Source organism: Gorilla gorilla, chromosome 9 (assembly GCF_029281585.2).
Source record: "Gorilla gorilla gorilla isolate KB3781 chromosome 9, NHGRI_mGorGor1-v2.1_pri, whole genome shotgun sequence".
Classification (NCBI taxonomy): domain Eukaryota; kingdom Metazoa; phylum Chordata; class Mammalia; order Primates; family Hominidae; genus Gorilla; species Gorilla gorilla.
In genome coordinates this window covers 116,308,766-116,324,367 of record NC_073233.2, presented here as the reverse complement: position 1 = coordinate 116,324,367, position 15,602 = coordinate 116,308,766, and the positions used below count along the sequence as shown (strand labels likewise).

Sequence of the window (15,602 nt, the reverse complement as noted above, 5' to 3'; positions counted from 1 at the left end):
AGTGCCAACTCCGCCTCCCAGGTTTGAGGGATTCTTTTGCCTCAGCCTACCGAGTAGCTGGGACTACAGGAGTGCGCCACATGCCCAGCTAATTTTTGTATTTTTAGTGGAGACAGGGTTTCACCACGTTGGCCAGGCTGGTCTCAAACTCCTGACCTCAAGTGATCTGCCCATCTTGGCCTCCCAAATTGCTGAAATTATAGGCGTGAGCCACTGCATGCCACCTAAATCTTTGATCCATTTTGATTTAATGTTGCATATGGTGTAAATTAAGGACCCAATTTCATTATTTTTCATGTGGGTATATAATTGTCACAGATACATTTGTTGAAAATACTGTCCTCTTCATTGAATGGTTTTGAAACCCTTGTCAAAAATGAGTTGACGACATATATATGAGTCTATCTGTAGGCTCTCTATGCTATTCCATTGGCCTATATATCTGTCCTTAGGCCAGTACCAAACTGTTTTGATTATTGTAGCTTTAGTAAGTTTTGAAATCCGGAAGTATGGCTCTTCCAACTCACACTTTTTCACTTATTTTATTCTTTTTCAAGACTGTTTGGCTATTCAGGGTCCCTTGTGTTCCACATAGATTTTAGGATGGGCTTTTCTATTTTTTCAAAAAGTGCCATTGGGATTTTAGATAGTGATTACATTGAATCTGTACATTGCTTTGGGTAATACTGTCATCTTAACAATACTAAGGCTTCCAATCCATGAATGTGGGGTGTTTTTCCATTTATTTATGTTTTGTTTAATTTCCTTATCCTTTTTTTTTTTTTTTTTTTTTTAAGACTGAGTCTCACCTGTCACCAGGCTGAAGTGCAGTGGCGCTATCTCAGCTCACTGCAACCTCTGCCTCTGCCTCCCGGATTCAAGCGATTCTCCTGCCTCAGCCTCCCGAGTAGCTGGGACTACAGACATGTGCCACCATGCCCAGCTAATTTTTGTATGTTTAGTAGAGACGGGGTTTCACCATGTTGGCCAGGATGGTTTCGATCTCTTGACCTCATGATCTGCCCGCCTCAGCCTCCCAAAGTGCTGGGATTACAGGCGTGAGCCATTGCGCCCAGCCTTCAGTATCTATTTTTATCTATCCTGATACAAACCATTTCCAGAGCCCTTCATTTCTTCCTGCAGCCTTATTTGCTTCCTTATGGTATTAATTTTCTGCCAACTCAAGAATTCTCTGTAGTTTGATTTTGTTTTTGAGAGGCAGGTTCTTGCTCTGTCACCCAGGCTGGAGTGCAGTGGTGCAATCATAGCTCACTGTAGCCTCGAATTCCTGAGCTCAAGTGATCCTCCCACCTCAAGCTACTGAGTAGCTAGGACTTCAGGTGTGCATCACCACACCTAGATAATTTTTAAAATTTTGTCCACCCCCCCCTTTTTTTTTTTCTTTTGTCGTAATGGGTTCTTACTATGTTGACCTGGTGGGTCTCAAACTCCTAGCCTCAAGTGATCTTCCCATGTCAGCCTCCCAAAGTTCTGGAACTATAGATGTGTCTGTAGTATTTCTTATAAGATTTCTTAGATGCCAGACCTCCTGTGAAAAATCCCTTCAGCTTTTGTTTGTCTAAAAGCATATTTATTTCCTTCTTATTTTCAAAGAATATTATCACATTTCATAGAAATCTAGACTGGCATGTTACTGGGATTTTTCCCCCCTCAGCACTCAGATGGCATTCCATTGTATTCTGTCTCCCATAGTTTCTATTAAAAAGTCAATAAACAGTGTTACCGTTTCTACTCTGAAAGTATTGTGGTATTCATTTTCTGGCTGCTTTTAAATTGCGTCTTTGTCTTTGGTTTTTAGCAGTTTGATTATGATGTGTCTATATGTCATTTTCTTTATATTTGTCCTTGTTTGGTCAAGTTGACAATAGAATAACCCAGCAGAGTCTACCCCTTGTCACCTTGGCATCCATACAAATCCCTTTTAACCATATTTAACTTCCAAATAGAATCAAAACCATGCTTCCACCTAGCATTCCTCATACAGGCCAAAGCATATTCACAACCTTCCCAAAAGTACCTTTATCCCTTTTTGGATCATTTTTATTCCTCTTTTTGCTGAACCATACTCTACCTATGATATCTTATACTTTAAATACCAGGTGGAAGGTTAAGTACTTGTATTAATTTCCTAATGCTACTGTAAAAATTGCCACAAAGTTAGTGCTTTAAACCACAAAAATGTATTATCTTACAGTTCTGGAGGTCAGAAGTCTGAAATGGGCTTCACTGGGCTAAAATCAAGCATCAGCAGAGCTTGTGTTCTCTCTGGAGGCTCTAGGGAAGAATTTCCTGCCTTTTCCTCCTTCTAGAAGTTGCCCGCATCCTTGGCTCATTACGCCCTTCTATTTTCTTTCTTTCTTTTTTTTTTTTTTCCTCCTAAAATCCTTTCCTGGAGCAACCCCTGTCTATTTTCAAAACCAGCAATGACCTGTCAAGTCTTTCCCTCATCACACCACTCTTGCTGACTCTTCTATGTCCTTTATATGGACCCTTGCAATTACCTTGGGCCAATGAGGTTAATTTCCCTGTGTCAAAGTCAGCTGATTAGCAACCTTAGTTCCAAATGCAATCCTAATTCACCCTCTCCATGTAACAGCATATTTACACATTACAGATTACAGGGATTAGGTGTGAACATCTTTTGTTAGGGAGCGTTATGCTGCCTACCACACTATGATTAACATGCTTTACATTTGTTTTAGGGGAATGGGAGCAGGAGAAAACAAAAGAAAAAAATGGCTAATATTTATATGCAGATATATAGAAGAAATACTCATAGATACTACCTGTTTCTGCAGCTAATTATGGGAATCATAGCTGGTATTTTTAACTTTTTTCTTCCACTAGCTATTTCATATTCTCTCTTTTTTTCAGCAAGCACTTCAGCTGGTTGTGGTTCCTTGCTCAGGGGTGGAGGAAGGGAATGACGCAAAACTTCATTCCTAAAGGGGCTAGACCTTGAACAATTCTGCCTGTTTGGGGTTGTTATAATATTCCATTAACTTTTCTTACAGAATATGGTATTACTAAAAAACACCCCAAAAGTTCTCCTGAATTCTAGACATCTTCCTTAATTTCTACGGGTAGTAATAGCTCATTTTCTCCTAAGAATCAGGATTAATTACCCCAGCCAGTATGGTAATTGTCTTTTTTTTCATGTTGGTTTATTGGTATGAGGAGAACAAGATGGTCAGGTGGCAGTATCAGTTTCCATTTTAATATTGGTATGTACTTCGGTTGTAACGTTCTTCCTGTGGAAACTAAGACCGTTATATCTGCAGAGCACAAAGGTACAAAGAAGGACAGGAAGCAAAATTTTCACTAGTGGATCATTAAAGATAATATTGAGAGGGAGCCACTTCCATTTCTACCGCTTAATTCCCAAATTTATGAATGCTGGCTGTGTGAGAAATAGCACCATATTCATTCAGAGCATCTACTACAACATAGAGGATGTCGTCCTAGTCTGAAAAGTGTTATCACTGAACTCTAAATTGCAACTGAGTCTTTAACATGCCATTCCACTATTCTATCAGGCCAGTTACTTCAGGGCGATTGGGAACAAGGTAAGATTTATGAATTTCATAAGCATGGGCCCATTGGTGTGCTACACTTGTTGTGAACCAAGTTCTCTAATCAGGAGCAATGCTGTGTGGAATACCATGACAGAGAATAAAGCATTTTCAAAGTACACAGAAGGTTTTTGTGGAAGCACTGTGCACATGGAAGGATCAGATGTCAATTCCAGTGAGAAAAGAAGTGTTGGCCTTTCCATAATGGAAGTGTTCCAAATAATCAATTTTTGTCTCAAGGAAGCTAGGTAGTTCCCCCAAGGAATTATGCCATATCAGGGGCTCAGTGTTAGTCTCTGTGTTGGCAAGTTGGACTCTCTCAGTGGTGGCAGTAGCCAGATCTAGTGGGTAGAAATTCATGTTGCTGAGCCTATGAATAACCTCCATTCCTTTTTTTTTTTTCTGAGACAGAGTCTCCCTCTGTCGCCCAGGCTGGAGTGCAGTGGCACCATTTCGGCTCACTGCAACCTCCGCTTGCCAGATTCAAGCGATTCTCCTGCCTCAGCCTCCTGAGTAGCTGGGATTACAGGCACACACCACCATGCCCAGCTAATTTTTGTATTTTTAGTAGAGATGTGGTTTCACCATGTTGGCCAGGCTGATCTCGAACCCCTGACCTCAAGTGATCCACCTGCCTTAGCCTCCCAAAGTGCTGGAATTACAGCTATGAGCCACCACACCCGGACATAACCTCCATTCCTACTGCTATGACCACTTTGTTCATGAGCACATAGTGCAAGGATAGCAGTGGCTAGGGGGAAAGGCTGACTGATTCCAAGGAATAAGTCATCTTGCTCACCTAATTATTAAGATTCTTCTCCGTTGAGATTGTTCTTTGGTGAGCATTCACATAGGACACAAGCATCTTCTCACTTGGTGCCCATCTGGAGAAGTCTGCACATACCTCTTCCCCAGACCACTTGTCACCAATTTTCTAACCGTGTTCTTTCCAAATCCCTGACCATCCAGTCAAACCATCCATCAATCACCATCCATCTATAGATCTATACTTCTGGCCATCTTTTCTTCCAGGCACAATATACAACCAGATATGCTACTTGAGGTTCTGTCCCAGTAGAAGTATTTCTCTTCCCCTCTGTACTGCAAGTGAAGCTGTAATGTATATGGAACTTCCTGTGAGTCCCACCTTTTACTTGACCCCCTTAGGGGCCAAGCCTAACAAGCCCTTTTAGGACTTGAGTTTGACCAATGGAATGCAGAATAAATGTTGCTGTGACTTCCAAGATAAGGCCTTAAAAAACCTTGTAACTTCCACTTTCTGTCTTTGGTACTTTTTTTGTTTTGTTTTGTTTTGTTTTGAGACGGAGTCTCACTCTGTCACCCAGGCTGGAGTGCAGTGGCGTGATCTCTGCTCACTGCAAGTTCCGCCTCCTGGGTTCACACCATCCTCCTGCCTTAGCCTCCCGAGTAGCTGGGACTGCAGGCGCCTGCCACCACACCTAACTAATTTTTTTTGTATTTTTAGTAGAGACGGGGTTTCACTGTGTTAGCCAGGATGGTCTCGATCTCCTGACCTCGTGATCCCACCCACCTTGGCCTCCCAAAGTGCTGGGATTATAGGCGTGAACCACTGAGCCCGGCATATATATATATATATATATATATATATATATGTTTTTTTTTTTTTTTTTTTTTTTTTAATGCCTCGACCCTCCAAAGTGCTGGGATTACAGGCGTGAACCATTGCACCCAATCTCTCTTTGGTACTTTAAAACCTCCATACTATGAAGAAGCTCAAACTGAAGGTCTGTTTGGAAAGAGAGGCCCAGCTATCCTAGATATTCCAGAAATTTCAGCTGAAGACCCTGATACGTGGGTGAGGCCATATTAAATCGCTCAACTCCAGCTGATCTGGCAGCTGACTAAGGCCACATGTATGAGTCCAACCAAGACCAGCAGAACTCCCCTGTCAACCCACAGGAAGAGAGAAATAATAAATGGTTGTTGCTCTAAGCCACTAAGTTTTAGAGTGGTTTGTTACGTATTAGTAGACAACTGATATAGTAACCACCTATTTAGAAGATACTATTCAGATTTTAAACCATAATAAGTATTTCTTGATACTCAATTTGGAGTTTTATTTGGTGAAAATTATATCTTCCTTTCAGAAAGAATACTATTAGTATAGACATGGGCTGTACCATCTTCCATAGGCAATTGTAGTGGGGCTTTAGATTATTATATTGGTACTATGGGTTACTTAAATTTGAATTTATTTTATTTGCTTTAACATAAGCAAACGGGGAGTGGGGTGTTTACCAAGAGTTATTAAAGCATTTTTAGGGAGATGGGGCTTGAGGGGAGAGTTACCAAAGAAATAATTTTCCAAGATGGACTAATTGGTAGGGATTGTTTAGCTAAATTTGCACTAATGTGAAAAATAGATGAACACTCAATAAATATTAATCGTTGTTACCATTACAGAATCCTGTAATACATCAGTGGAATTACTATAGGAATAAGGAGGATTCTGCAATGGTAACAATGGCTAATATTTATTGAATGTTTTCTTGTGTCAGAAAGCTTTACATGCTCTACAAATATTAATTCATGTATTTCTCACCAAAGCTGTATGAGATGGCTACTATCATTCCCACTTTATAGTTGAAGAAACTGAGTGCAAAGAGGTTAAGCAACTTGTCGACAGTCACAGCTGCTAAATACTAACAGCTGAACCCAGACAAGAGTATCCCATACTCAGTGGTTCTTAATCAGTAGTCTGTATTTTGGTTTTTTTCTAGATTACTCTGGAGAGTACACTGAGATGACTTTACCAAAGTTTGGGATATTCCATTTATAGTTGGTAGTGATGCAATTACAAATTTAAGAATAAATCTCTTTGTGAGAATTATACTAATACTACTAGGGTTATCAAAGCAAACCCTGAGTGCATAATATTTCTAAAATCTAGTGTGGATACATAAAATCTATTTTATGGTACTTTATTCGGTTTTGCCCTGATTAGACAAAAAGCTAAGTAGAAATAGAAAATCCAGTTTTGATCATGAAATCTTGTGTTTGAACCTTTAGAATGTCGCTATATTTCAACACTTTAAAAGTCTGATTGATTTAAGAAGACAAGGAGAACCACGTCAGATAGTGAAATATATTAATCCCAAAGAGGTAAGGACATTACTTATTGATATAGCATCCTATATTTTTCCTTAAAATGTGATTACTTTATCAATTCAGTGTGCTCATCATATTTGTTTCTTTTTAAAACTGTTTTTATTAAAGTATTACACATATGTTGAAAGTTCATAAAACATATATAGCTCAATGAATCATCACAAAGCAAACACCTATGTAACCGTCACCCAGATCAATGTTTTCATACTCCAAATCACTCCCTTCGGGTCCCCTGCAAATCATTGCCAACTCCCTTCTTCCAAAAGGTAACCACTATTTTATATTCTAACATAATACTTTAATTTCCTGTTTTTGAACTGTATATAAATAGAATCCTATAGTATGCTTTGGGGTATATATTTGTTCATCCAACAATATATTTATGTAGTTAAAATTCATTCATTTTTAGTTAATAGCCATTATTCTCTTTTATGAATATATTGCTATTTATTCATTCTACAGTTGATTGACCTTTGTATTTTTTCTAGTTTGGGGCTATTTTAATAACTGTTTCTGGGAATTTTCATGTCTCCTCATGGATAAGTGTACACATTTTTTTTTGTTTATACTACACCTAGAAATGGAATTGCTGAGCAACAAATTATCCTTATCACAACTCTGGGAGATAATGCCAGATTATTTCCCAAAGCTGTTGTACTAATTTATATTTGCACTAGCAATCTTTGGTATTCTTAGTGCTTTACATTCTCACCAATACATAATATTGTCAGTTTGTAATTTGTATTTCCCTGATACTTTTGTGATGTGGAAAGTGCTTATTCAAGTCTCCTCTGTGTGTGTGTGTGTGTGTGTGTGTGTGTGTGTGTTCCCTATCCTTATGGGTTTTGGGGTTTTTTTTGTTTTATTTATTTATTTATTTTAAGACAGGGTCTCACTCTGTCACCCAGGTTAGAGTGCAGTGGCACGATCAGGGCTCACTGCAGCGTCAACCTCCTGGACTCAAGCAATTCTCCTGCTTCAGCCCCATGAATAACTGGGACTATAGGCGCATGCCACCGCGTCCAGCTAATTTTTTGTATTTTCAGTAGAGACAGGGTTTTGCCATGTTGCTCACGCTGGTCTTGAACTCCTGGACTCAAGTGATCTGCCCACCTTGGCCTCCCAAAGTGCTGGGATTACAGGTGTAAACCACCGTACCCCTTATTGGTCTTTTAAAAATCAGTTCTTTGTATTTTTTTAAAACTACTTTTTTCTCAATTTACTTTTTGTGGTAAAGTACACATAATATAAAATTTACTATCTTAACGATTTTTAAGAATACAGTTCAGGCTGGGCGCAGTGGCTCACGCCTGTAATTCCAGCACTTTGGGAGGCCGAGGCGGGCGGATCACGAGGTCAGGAGATCGAGACCACCCTGGCTAACATGGCGAAACCCCATCTCTACTAAAAATACAAAAAAAAAAAAAAAAAAAATTAGCCAGGCGTGGTGGCAGGCGCCTGTGGTCCCAGCTACTCAGGAGGCTGAGGCAGGAGAATGGCATGAACATGGGAGGCGGAGCTTTCAGTGAGCAGAGATCACACCACTGCACTCCAGCCTGGGCGACAGAGCAAGACTCTGTCTCAAAAAAAAAAAAAAAAAATACAGTTCAGTAGTACTAAACACATTTATAATGTGTGTAACCATCACCACCACCCATCTCCATAAATCTTTTCATCTTACAAAACCAAAACTCTATCCTCATTAAACAGTAACTCCTTATTTTCCCTTCCGCCTATCTCCCAGCAACTATCATTCTACCTCCTGTCCCTATGAATTTGACTAATTACCTCATAGGAGTGGAATTATACAGTACTTGTCTTTTTGTGATTGGCTGATGTCACTTAGCACAGTGTCCTCAAGATTCACCCATGTAATAGTTTATTGCAGGATTTCTTTCCTTTCTTAAGGCTGAATAATATTCCATTGTGTGTATATACTACATTGTACTTGTTCACTCATCCACCGATGGACACTTGGGTTGCTTCCGTGTTTTAGCTGTTATGAATAATGCTTCTATAAATGGTTATACAAATATCTCTTTGAGACCCTTCTTTTAATTCTTTTGGGTATATATCCAGAAGTGGAATTGCTGGATCATGTGGTAATTCCATTTTTAAGTTTTTTAGGAACAACCATACTGTTTTCCACAGTGGCTGTACCATTTTGTACTCTCACCAGTAATGCACAAGGGTTATATATTCTTCATAGAAGCCCTTTGTCAGTTATCTGTTACATGCATCTTTTTTTCACTCTATGGATTGTCACTCTCTTAATGGAGTCTTTCCTTTGATTTTTTATTATAAAACATGTCAAATATATGCAAAAGGAGAAAGAGTAAAGTCATAAGCCACCACGTACCCATCATCTAGCTTCAACAGTTAGCAATTCATAACCAATCTTATTTCATCTATACCTCTACCCACTTTCTACAACCTCTAGGTTATTTTGAAGCAGTGGTGTCTTTTGATGAACAAAGTTCTTAATTTTAATGTAGTTCAATTTATCAATATTTTCCTATGTGGTTGGTGCCTTTTTAATTTGTTTTTTTCTTTTTTCTTTCTCTTTTTTTGAGACAGGGTCTCGTTCTGTCTCCCAGGCTGGAGCATAGTGGTGTGATCACAGTTCACTGCAGCCTCAACCTCCTGGGCCCAAGCGATCCTCCCACCTCAGCCTCACAAGTAGCTGGAGCAACAGGCACATGCCGCCATGCCCAGCTAATTTTTTCATTTTTTGTAGAGATGGGGTCTCCCTAGGTTACACAGGTTCGTCTCAAACTCCTGGGCTCAAGCAATCCTTATGCCTTGGCCTCCCAATGTGCTGGGATAACAGGCATGAGCCACTACACCAAGCTGGTGTTTTTTGTTTTGTTTTGTTTTTTGGTATTTTTGTTTGTTTGTTTGTTTTTTAATACTTTAAGTTCTGGGATACATGTGCAGAACATGCAGGTTTGTTACATAGGTATACATGTACCATGGTGATTTGCTGCACCCATCAACCCGTCATCTACATTAGGTATTTCTCCTAACGCTATCCCTCCTCTAGCTCCCCCACCCCTCTACAGACCCCAGTATGTGATGTTCCCCTCCCTGTGTCCATGTGTTCTCATTGTTCAACTCCCACTTATGAGTGAGAATGTGTGGTGTCTGGTTTTCTGTTCCTGTGTTAGTTTGCTGAGAATGATGGTTTCCAGCTTCATCCATGTCCCTGCAAAGGACATGAACACATCCTTTTTAATGGCTGCATGGTATTCCATGGTGTATATGTGGCACATTTTCTTTATCCAGTCTGTCATTGATGGGCATTTGGGTTGGTTCCAAGTCTTTGCTATTGTGAACACTGCTCCAATAAACATACGTGTGCATGTGTCTTTATAGTAGAATGATTTATAATCCTTTTGGTATATACCCAGTAATGGGGTTGCTGGGTCAAATGGTACTTCTGGTTCTAGATCCTTGAGGAATTGTCACACTGTCTTCCACAATTGGTAGAACTAATTTACACTCCCACCAACAGTGTAAAAGCATTCCTGTTTCTCCACATCCTCCCCAGCATCTATTCTTTCCTGACTTTTTAATGATTGCCATTCTAACTGGCGTGAGATGGTATCTCATTTTGGTTTTGATTTGCATTTCTCTAATGACCAGTGATGATGAGCTTTTTAAAATATGTTTGTTGACCACATAATTGTCTTCTTTTGAGAAGCATCTGTTCATATCCTTCACCCCCTTTTTGGTGGGGTTTTTTTTTCTTGTAAATTTGTTTAAGTTCCTTATAGATTCTGGATATTAGCCCTTTGTCAGACGGATATATTGCAAAAATTTTCTCCCGTTCTGTAGGTTGCCTGTTCATTCTGATGATAGTTTCTTTTGCTGTGCAGAAGCTCTTTAGTTTAATTAGATCCCATTTGTCACTTTTGGCTTTTATTGCCATTGCTTTTGGTGTTTTAATCATGAAGTCTTTGCCCATGCCTAGGTCCTGAATGGTATTGCCTAGGTTTTCTTCTAGGATTTTTATGGTTTTAGGTCTTACGTTTAAGTCTTTAATCCATCTAGAGTTAATTTTTGTATAAGGTGTAAGGAAGGGGGGTCCAGTTTTAGTTTTCTGCATATGGCTAGCCATTTTTCCCAGCACTATTTATTAAATAGGAAATCTTTTCCCCATTGCTTGTTTTTGTCAGGTTTGTGAAAAATGAGATAGTGTCAAAGATGTGTTTGTTTTTGTCAGGTTTGTCAAGGATGAGATGTGTGGTGGTATTTCTGAGGCCTCTGTTCTGTTCCATTGGTTTATATATCTGTTTTGGTATCAGTACCATGCTGTTTTGGTTACTGTGGCCTTGTAGTATAGTTTGAAGTCAGGTAGCATGATGCCTCCAACTTTGTTCTTTTTGCTTAGGATTGTCTTGGCTATACGGGTTTTTTTTTGGTTCCATATGAAATTTAAAGTAGTTTTTTCTAATTCTATGAGGAAAGTCAATGGTAGCTTGATGGGGATAGCATAGAATCTATGAATTACTTTGGGCAGTATGGCCATTTTCACAGTATTGATTCTTCCTATTCATGAGCATGGAATGTTTTTCCATTTGTTTGTGTCCTCTCTTATTTCCTTGAGCAGTGGTGTGTAGTTCTCCTTGAAGAGGTCCTTCATATCCCTTGTGAGTTGTATTCCTAGGTATTTTATTCTCTTTGTAGCAATTGTGAATGAGAGTTCACTCATTATTTGGGTCTCTGATTGTCTATTATTGGTGTATAGGAATGCTTGTGATTTTTGCAGATTGATTGTGTGTCCTGAGACTTTGTTGAAGTTGCTTATCAGCTTAAGAAGATTTGGGGCTGAGACAATGGGGCTTTCTAAATATACAATCATGTCATCTGCAAATAGAGACAATTTGACTTCCTCTCTTTCTATTTGAATACTCTTTATTTTTTTCTCTTGCCTGATTGCCCTGGCCAGAACTTCCAATACTATGTTGAAAAGGAGTAGTAAGAGAGGGCATCCTTGTCTTATACTGGTTTTCAAAGGGAATACATCCAGCTTTTGCCCATTCAGTATGGTATTGGCTGTGGGTTTCTCATAAATAGCTCTTATTATTTTGAGATACGTTCCATGAATACCTAGTTTATTGAAAGTTTTTAGCACGAAGTGGTGTTGAATTTTTATCAAAGGCCTTTTCTGCATCTATTGAGATAATCACGTGGTTTTTGTAATTTGTTCTGTTTATGTGATGGATTACATTTATTGATTTGTGTATGTTGAACTAGCCTTGCATCCCAGGGATGAAGCCGACTTGATCGTGGTGGATACGCTTTTTGATGTGCTGCTAGATTCGGTTTGCCAGTATTTTATGGAGGATTTTCACATTGATGTTCATCAGGTATATTGGCCTGAAATTTTCTTCTTTTGTTGTGTCTCTGCCAGGGTTTGGTATCAGGATGATGCTGGCCTCATAAAATGAGTTAGGGAGTAGCCCCTCTTTTTCTATTGTTTGGAATAGTTTCAGAAGGAATGGTACCAGCTCCTCTTTGTACCTCTGGTAGAATTCAGCTGTGAATCCATCTGGTCCTGGGATTTTTTTGGTTGGTAGCCTATTGATTACTGCCTCAATTTCAGAACTTGTTATTGGTCGATCAGGGATTTGACTTCTTCCTGGTTTAGTCTTGGGAGGGTGTATGTGTCCAGGAATTTATCCATTTCTTCTAGATTTTCTAGTTTATTTGCATAGAGGTGTGTATAGTATTCTCTGATGATAGTTTGTATTTCTCTGGGATCAGTGGTGATATCATCTTTATCATTTTTTATTGTATCTATTTGATTCTTCTCTCTTCTTTGTTAGTCTGGCTAGTGGTCTATTTTGTTAATCTTTTCAAAAAAAACAGCTCCTGGATTCACTGATTTTTTGCAGGTTTTTTTGTGTCTCTTATCTCCTTCAGTTCTGCTCTGATCGTAGATATTTCTTGTCTTCTGCTAGATTTTGAATGTGTTTGCTCTTGCTTCTCTAGTTCTTTTAATTGTGATGTTAGGGTGTCAATTGTAGATCTTTCCTGCTTTCTCCTATGGCCATTTAGTGCTATAAATTTCCCTCTAAACACTGCTTTAGCTGTTTCCCGGGAATTCTGGTACATTGTGTCTTTGTTCTCATTGGTTTCAGATAACTTATTTATTTCTGCCTTTGTTTCATTATTTATCCAGTAGTCATTCAGGAGCAGGTTGTTAAGGTTCCATGTTGTGCAGTTTTGAGTGAGTTTTAAAATCCTGAGTTCTAATTTGATTGCACTGTGGTCTGAGAGACTGGTAGGATTTCCATTCTTTTGCATTTGCTGAGGAGTGTTTACTTCCAATTATGTGGTCAATTCAGAATAAGTGCGATGTGATGTTGAGAAGAATGTGTCTTTTGTTGCTTTGGGGTGGAGAGTTCTGTAGATGTCTATTAGGTCTGCTTGGTCTAGAGCTGAGTTCAAGTCCTGAATATCCTTGTTAATTTTCTGTCTCGTTGATCTGTCTAATGTTGACAGGGGGGTGTTAAAGTCTCCCATAATTTTTGTGTGGGAGTCTAAGTCTCCTTGTAGGTCTCTAAGAACTTGCTTTATGAATCTGAGTGTTCCTGTATTGGGAGAGTGTTTTCCAACTTGGTTCCATTCTCCCCATCACTTTCAGGTATATCAATCAAATGTAGGTTTGGTCTTTTCACACAGTCCCATATTTCTTGGAGGCTTTGTTCACTCCTTTTCATTCTTTTTTCTCTAATCTTGTCTTCATGCTTTATTTCATTAAGTTGATCTTCAATCTCTGATGTCCTTTCTTCAACTTGATCAATTCGGCTATTGATACTTGTGTATGCTTCACAAAGTTCTCGTGCTGTGTTTTTTAGCTCCATCAGGTCATTTATATTCTTCTCTAAACTGGTTATTCTAGATAGCAATTCCTCTAACCTCTTTTTAAGGTTCTTAGCTTCCTTGCATGGGCTAGAACATGCTCCTTTAGCTTGGAGGAGTTTGTTATCCACCTTCTAAAGCCTACTTCTGTCAATTCATCTAACTCATTCTCTGTCCAGTTTAGTTCCCTTGCTGGCAAGGAGTTGTGATACTTTGAAGGAGAAGAGGTATTCTGGTTTTTGGAATTTTCTGCCTTTTAGTGCCTGTTTTTCCTCATCTTTGTGGTTTTCTCTACCTTTGGTCTTTGATGTTGGTGACTGTCGAATGGGGTTTCTGTGTGGATGTTCTTTTTGTTGATGTTGATGCTATTCCTTTCTGTTTGTTAGTTTTCCTTCTAACAGGCCCCTCTGCTGCAGGTCTGCTGGAGTCTGCTGGAGTTCCACTCCAGACCCTATTTGCCTGGGTATCACCAGTGGAGGCTGCAGAACAGCAAAGATTGCTGCCTGTTCCTTCCTCTGGAAGCTTTGTCCCAGAGGGGCACCCGCCAGATGCCAGCCAGAGCTCTCCTGTATGAGGTGTCTGTCAACCCCTGCTGGGAGATGTCTCCCAGTCAGGAGGCATGGGGGTCAGGGATCCACTTGAGGAGGCAGTCTGTCCCTTAGCAGAGCTCGAGCACTGTGCTGGGAGATCTGCTGCTCTCTTCAGAGCTGGCAGGCAGGAACGTTTAAGTCTGCTGAAGCTACAACCACAGCCACCCCTTCCCCCAGGTGCTCTGTGAGGGGAAAACAGCCTACTCTAGCCTCAGTAATTGCAGATGTCCCTCCCCCCACCAAACTCCAGCGTCCCAGGTCAATTTCAGACTGTTGTGCTGGCAGCAAAAATTTCAAGCCAGTGGATCTTAGCTTGCTGGGCTCCATGGGGGTGGGATCCGCTGAGCTAGACCACTTGGCTCCCTGGCTTCAACCCCCTTTCTAGGGGAGTGAATGGGTCTGTCTCGCTGGCATTCCAGGTGCCTCTGGGGTATGAAAAAAAACTGCAGCTAGCTTGGTGTCTGCCCAAAGGGCTGCTCAATTTTGTGCTTGAAACCCAGGGCCCTGTTGGCATAGGCAACCTAGGGAATCTCCTGGTGTGCAGGTTGGGAAGATCGTGCGAAAAGCATAGTATCTGGCCAGAATGCACAGCTGGTGCTTTTTATAACCTTTTCCAACTCCAAGGTTACAAAAATATTCTCTTATATTATACAAGATTTATTGATTTGCATTTTATACTTAGATCTACAGTCCACCTGGGACTGACCTCTGTGTACGGTGTGAGGTACAGGTCAGCTTTTTTTTTTTTTTTTGAGACAGAGTCTTGCTCTGTCGCCCAGGCTGGAGTCCCGTGGTGCAATCTTGGCTCACTGCAACCTCCGCCTCCCAGGTTCAAGTGATGCTCCTGCCTCAGCCTCTCGAGTAGCTGGGACTACAGGTGCCTGCCGCCATGCCCTGCTAATTTTTGTATTTTTAGTAGAAACGGGGTTTCATCATGTTAGTCAGGATGGTCTCCATCTCCTAACCTCGTGGTCCGCCCACCTTGGCCTCCCAAAGTGCTGGGATTACAGGTGTGAGCCACCATGCCCAGCCCAGGTCAACATTCTCATTCTTCCACACAGATATCCGAGTGATTAAATGCTATTTATTGAAAATACTATCCTGTCCCTACTGCTCTGCGGTGCCACCTTTAAAATAATTAAATCAGGTGGCCATTTATGTATTGGTCTGTTCCATTGGTCTATTTTTCTACTGTTGTCGTAACTATTACAGCTTTATAACAATCCTATTAAATGGTAGAGAAGACCTCCAATCTTACAATTCTTTTTCAAGAAAACACTCCAGGCTATTCTTGAATGCTTTTTATTTCCACATAAATGTTTGAATTAGCTTTTCAATTTCCACACCAAAATAAATCTGTTGGGGAAGTTGAGAATTGTAGAGTAAGGAGTTCTAAGAA

At 40.1% G+C, this 15,602-nt stretch overlaps 1 protein-coding gene across 8 annotated transcripts in view; it reads left to right on the top strand.

Annotated features, from left to right (window-relative positions):
• The window catches only part of C9H11orf65 (chromosome 9 C11orf65 homolog), a 138,060-nt gene that overhangs the window by 29,042 nt on the left and 93,416 nt on the right, over window positions 1–15,602 (top strand). For 6 of the 8 annotated variants that reach the window (XM_055355466.1, XM_055355470.1, XM_055355469.1 and 3 more), the window contains exon 3: window positions 6,645–6,737. The exons of the other annotated variants lie outside the window; for them this stretch is intronic. In XM_055355466.1, the coding sequence (XP_055211441.1) occupies window positions 6,645–6,737 (93 nt within the window). The remainder of the gene's footprint in view (window positions 1–6,644; window positions 6,738–15,602) is intronic. 8 annotated transcript variants of the gene reach the window in all.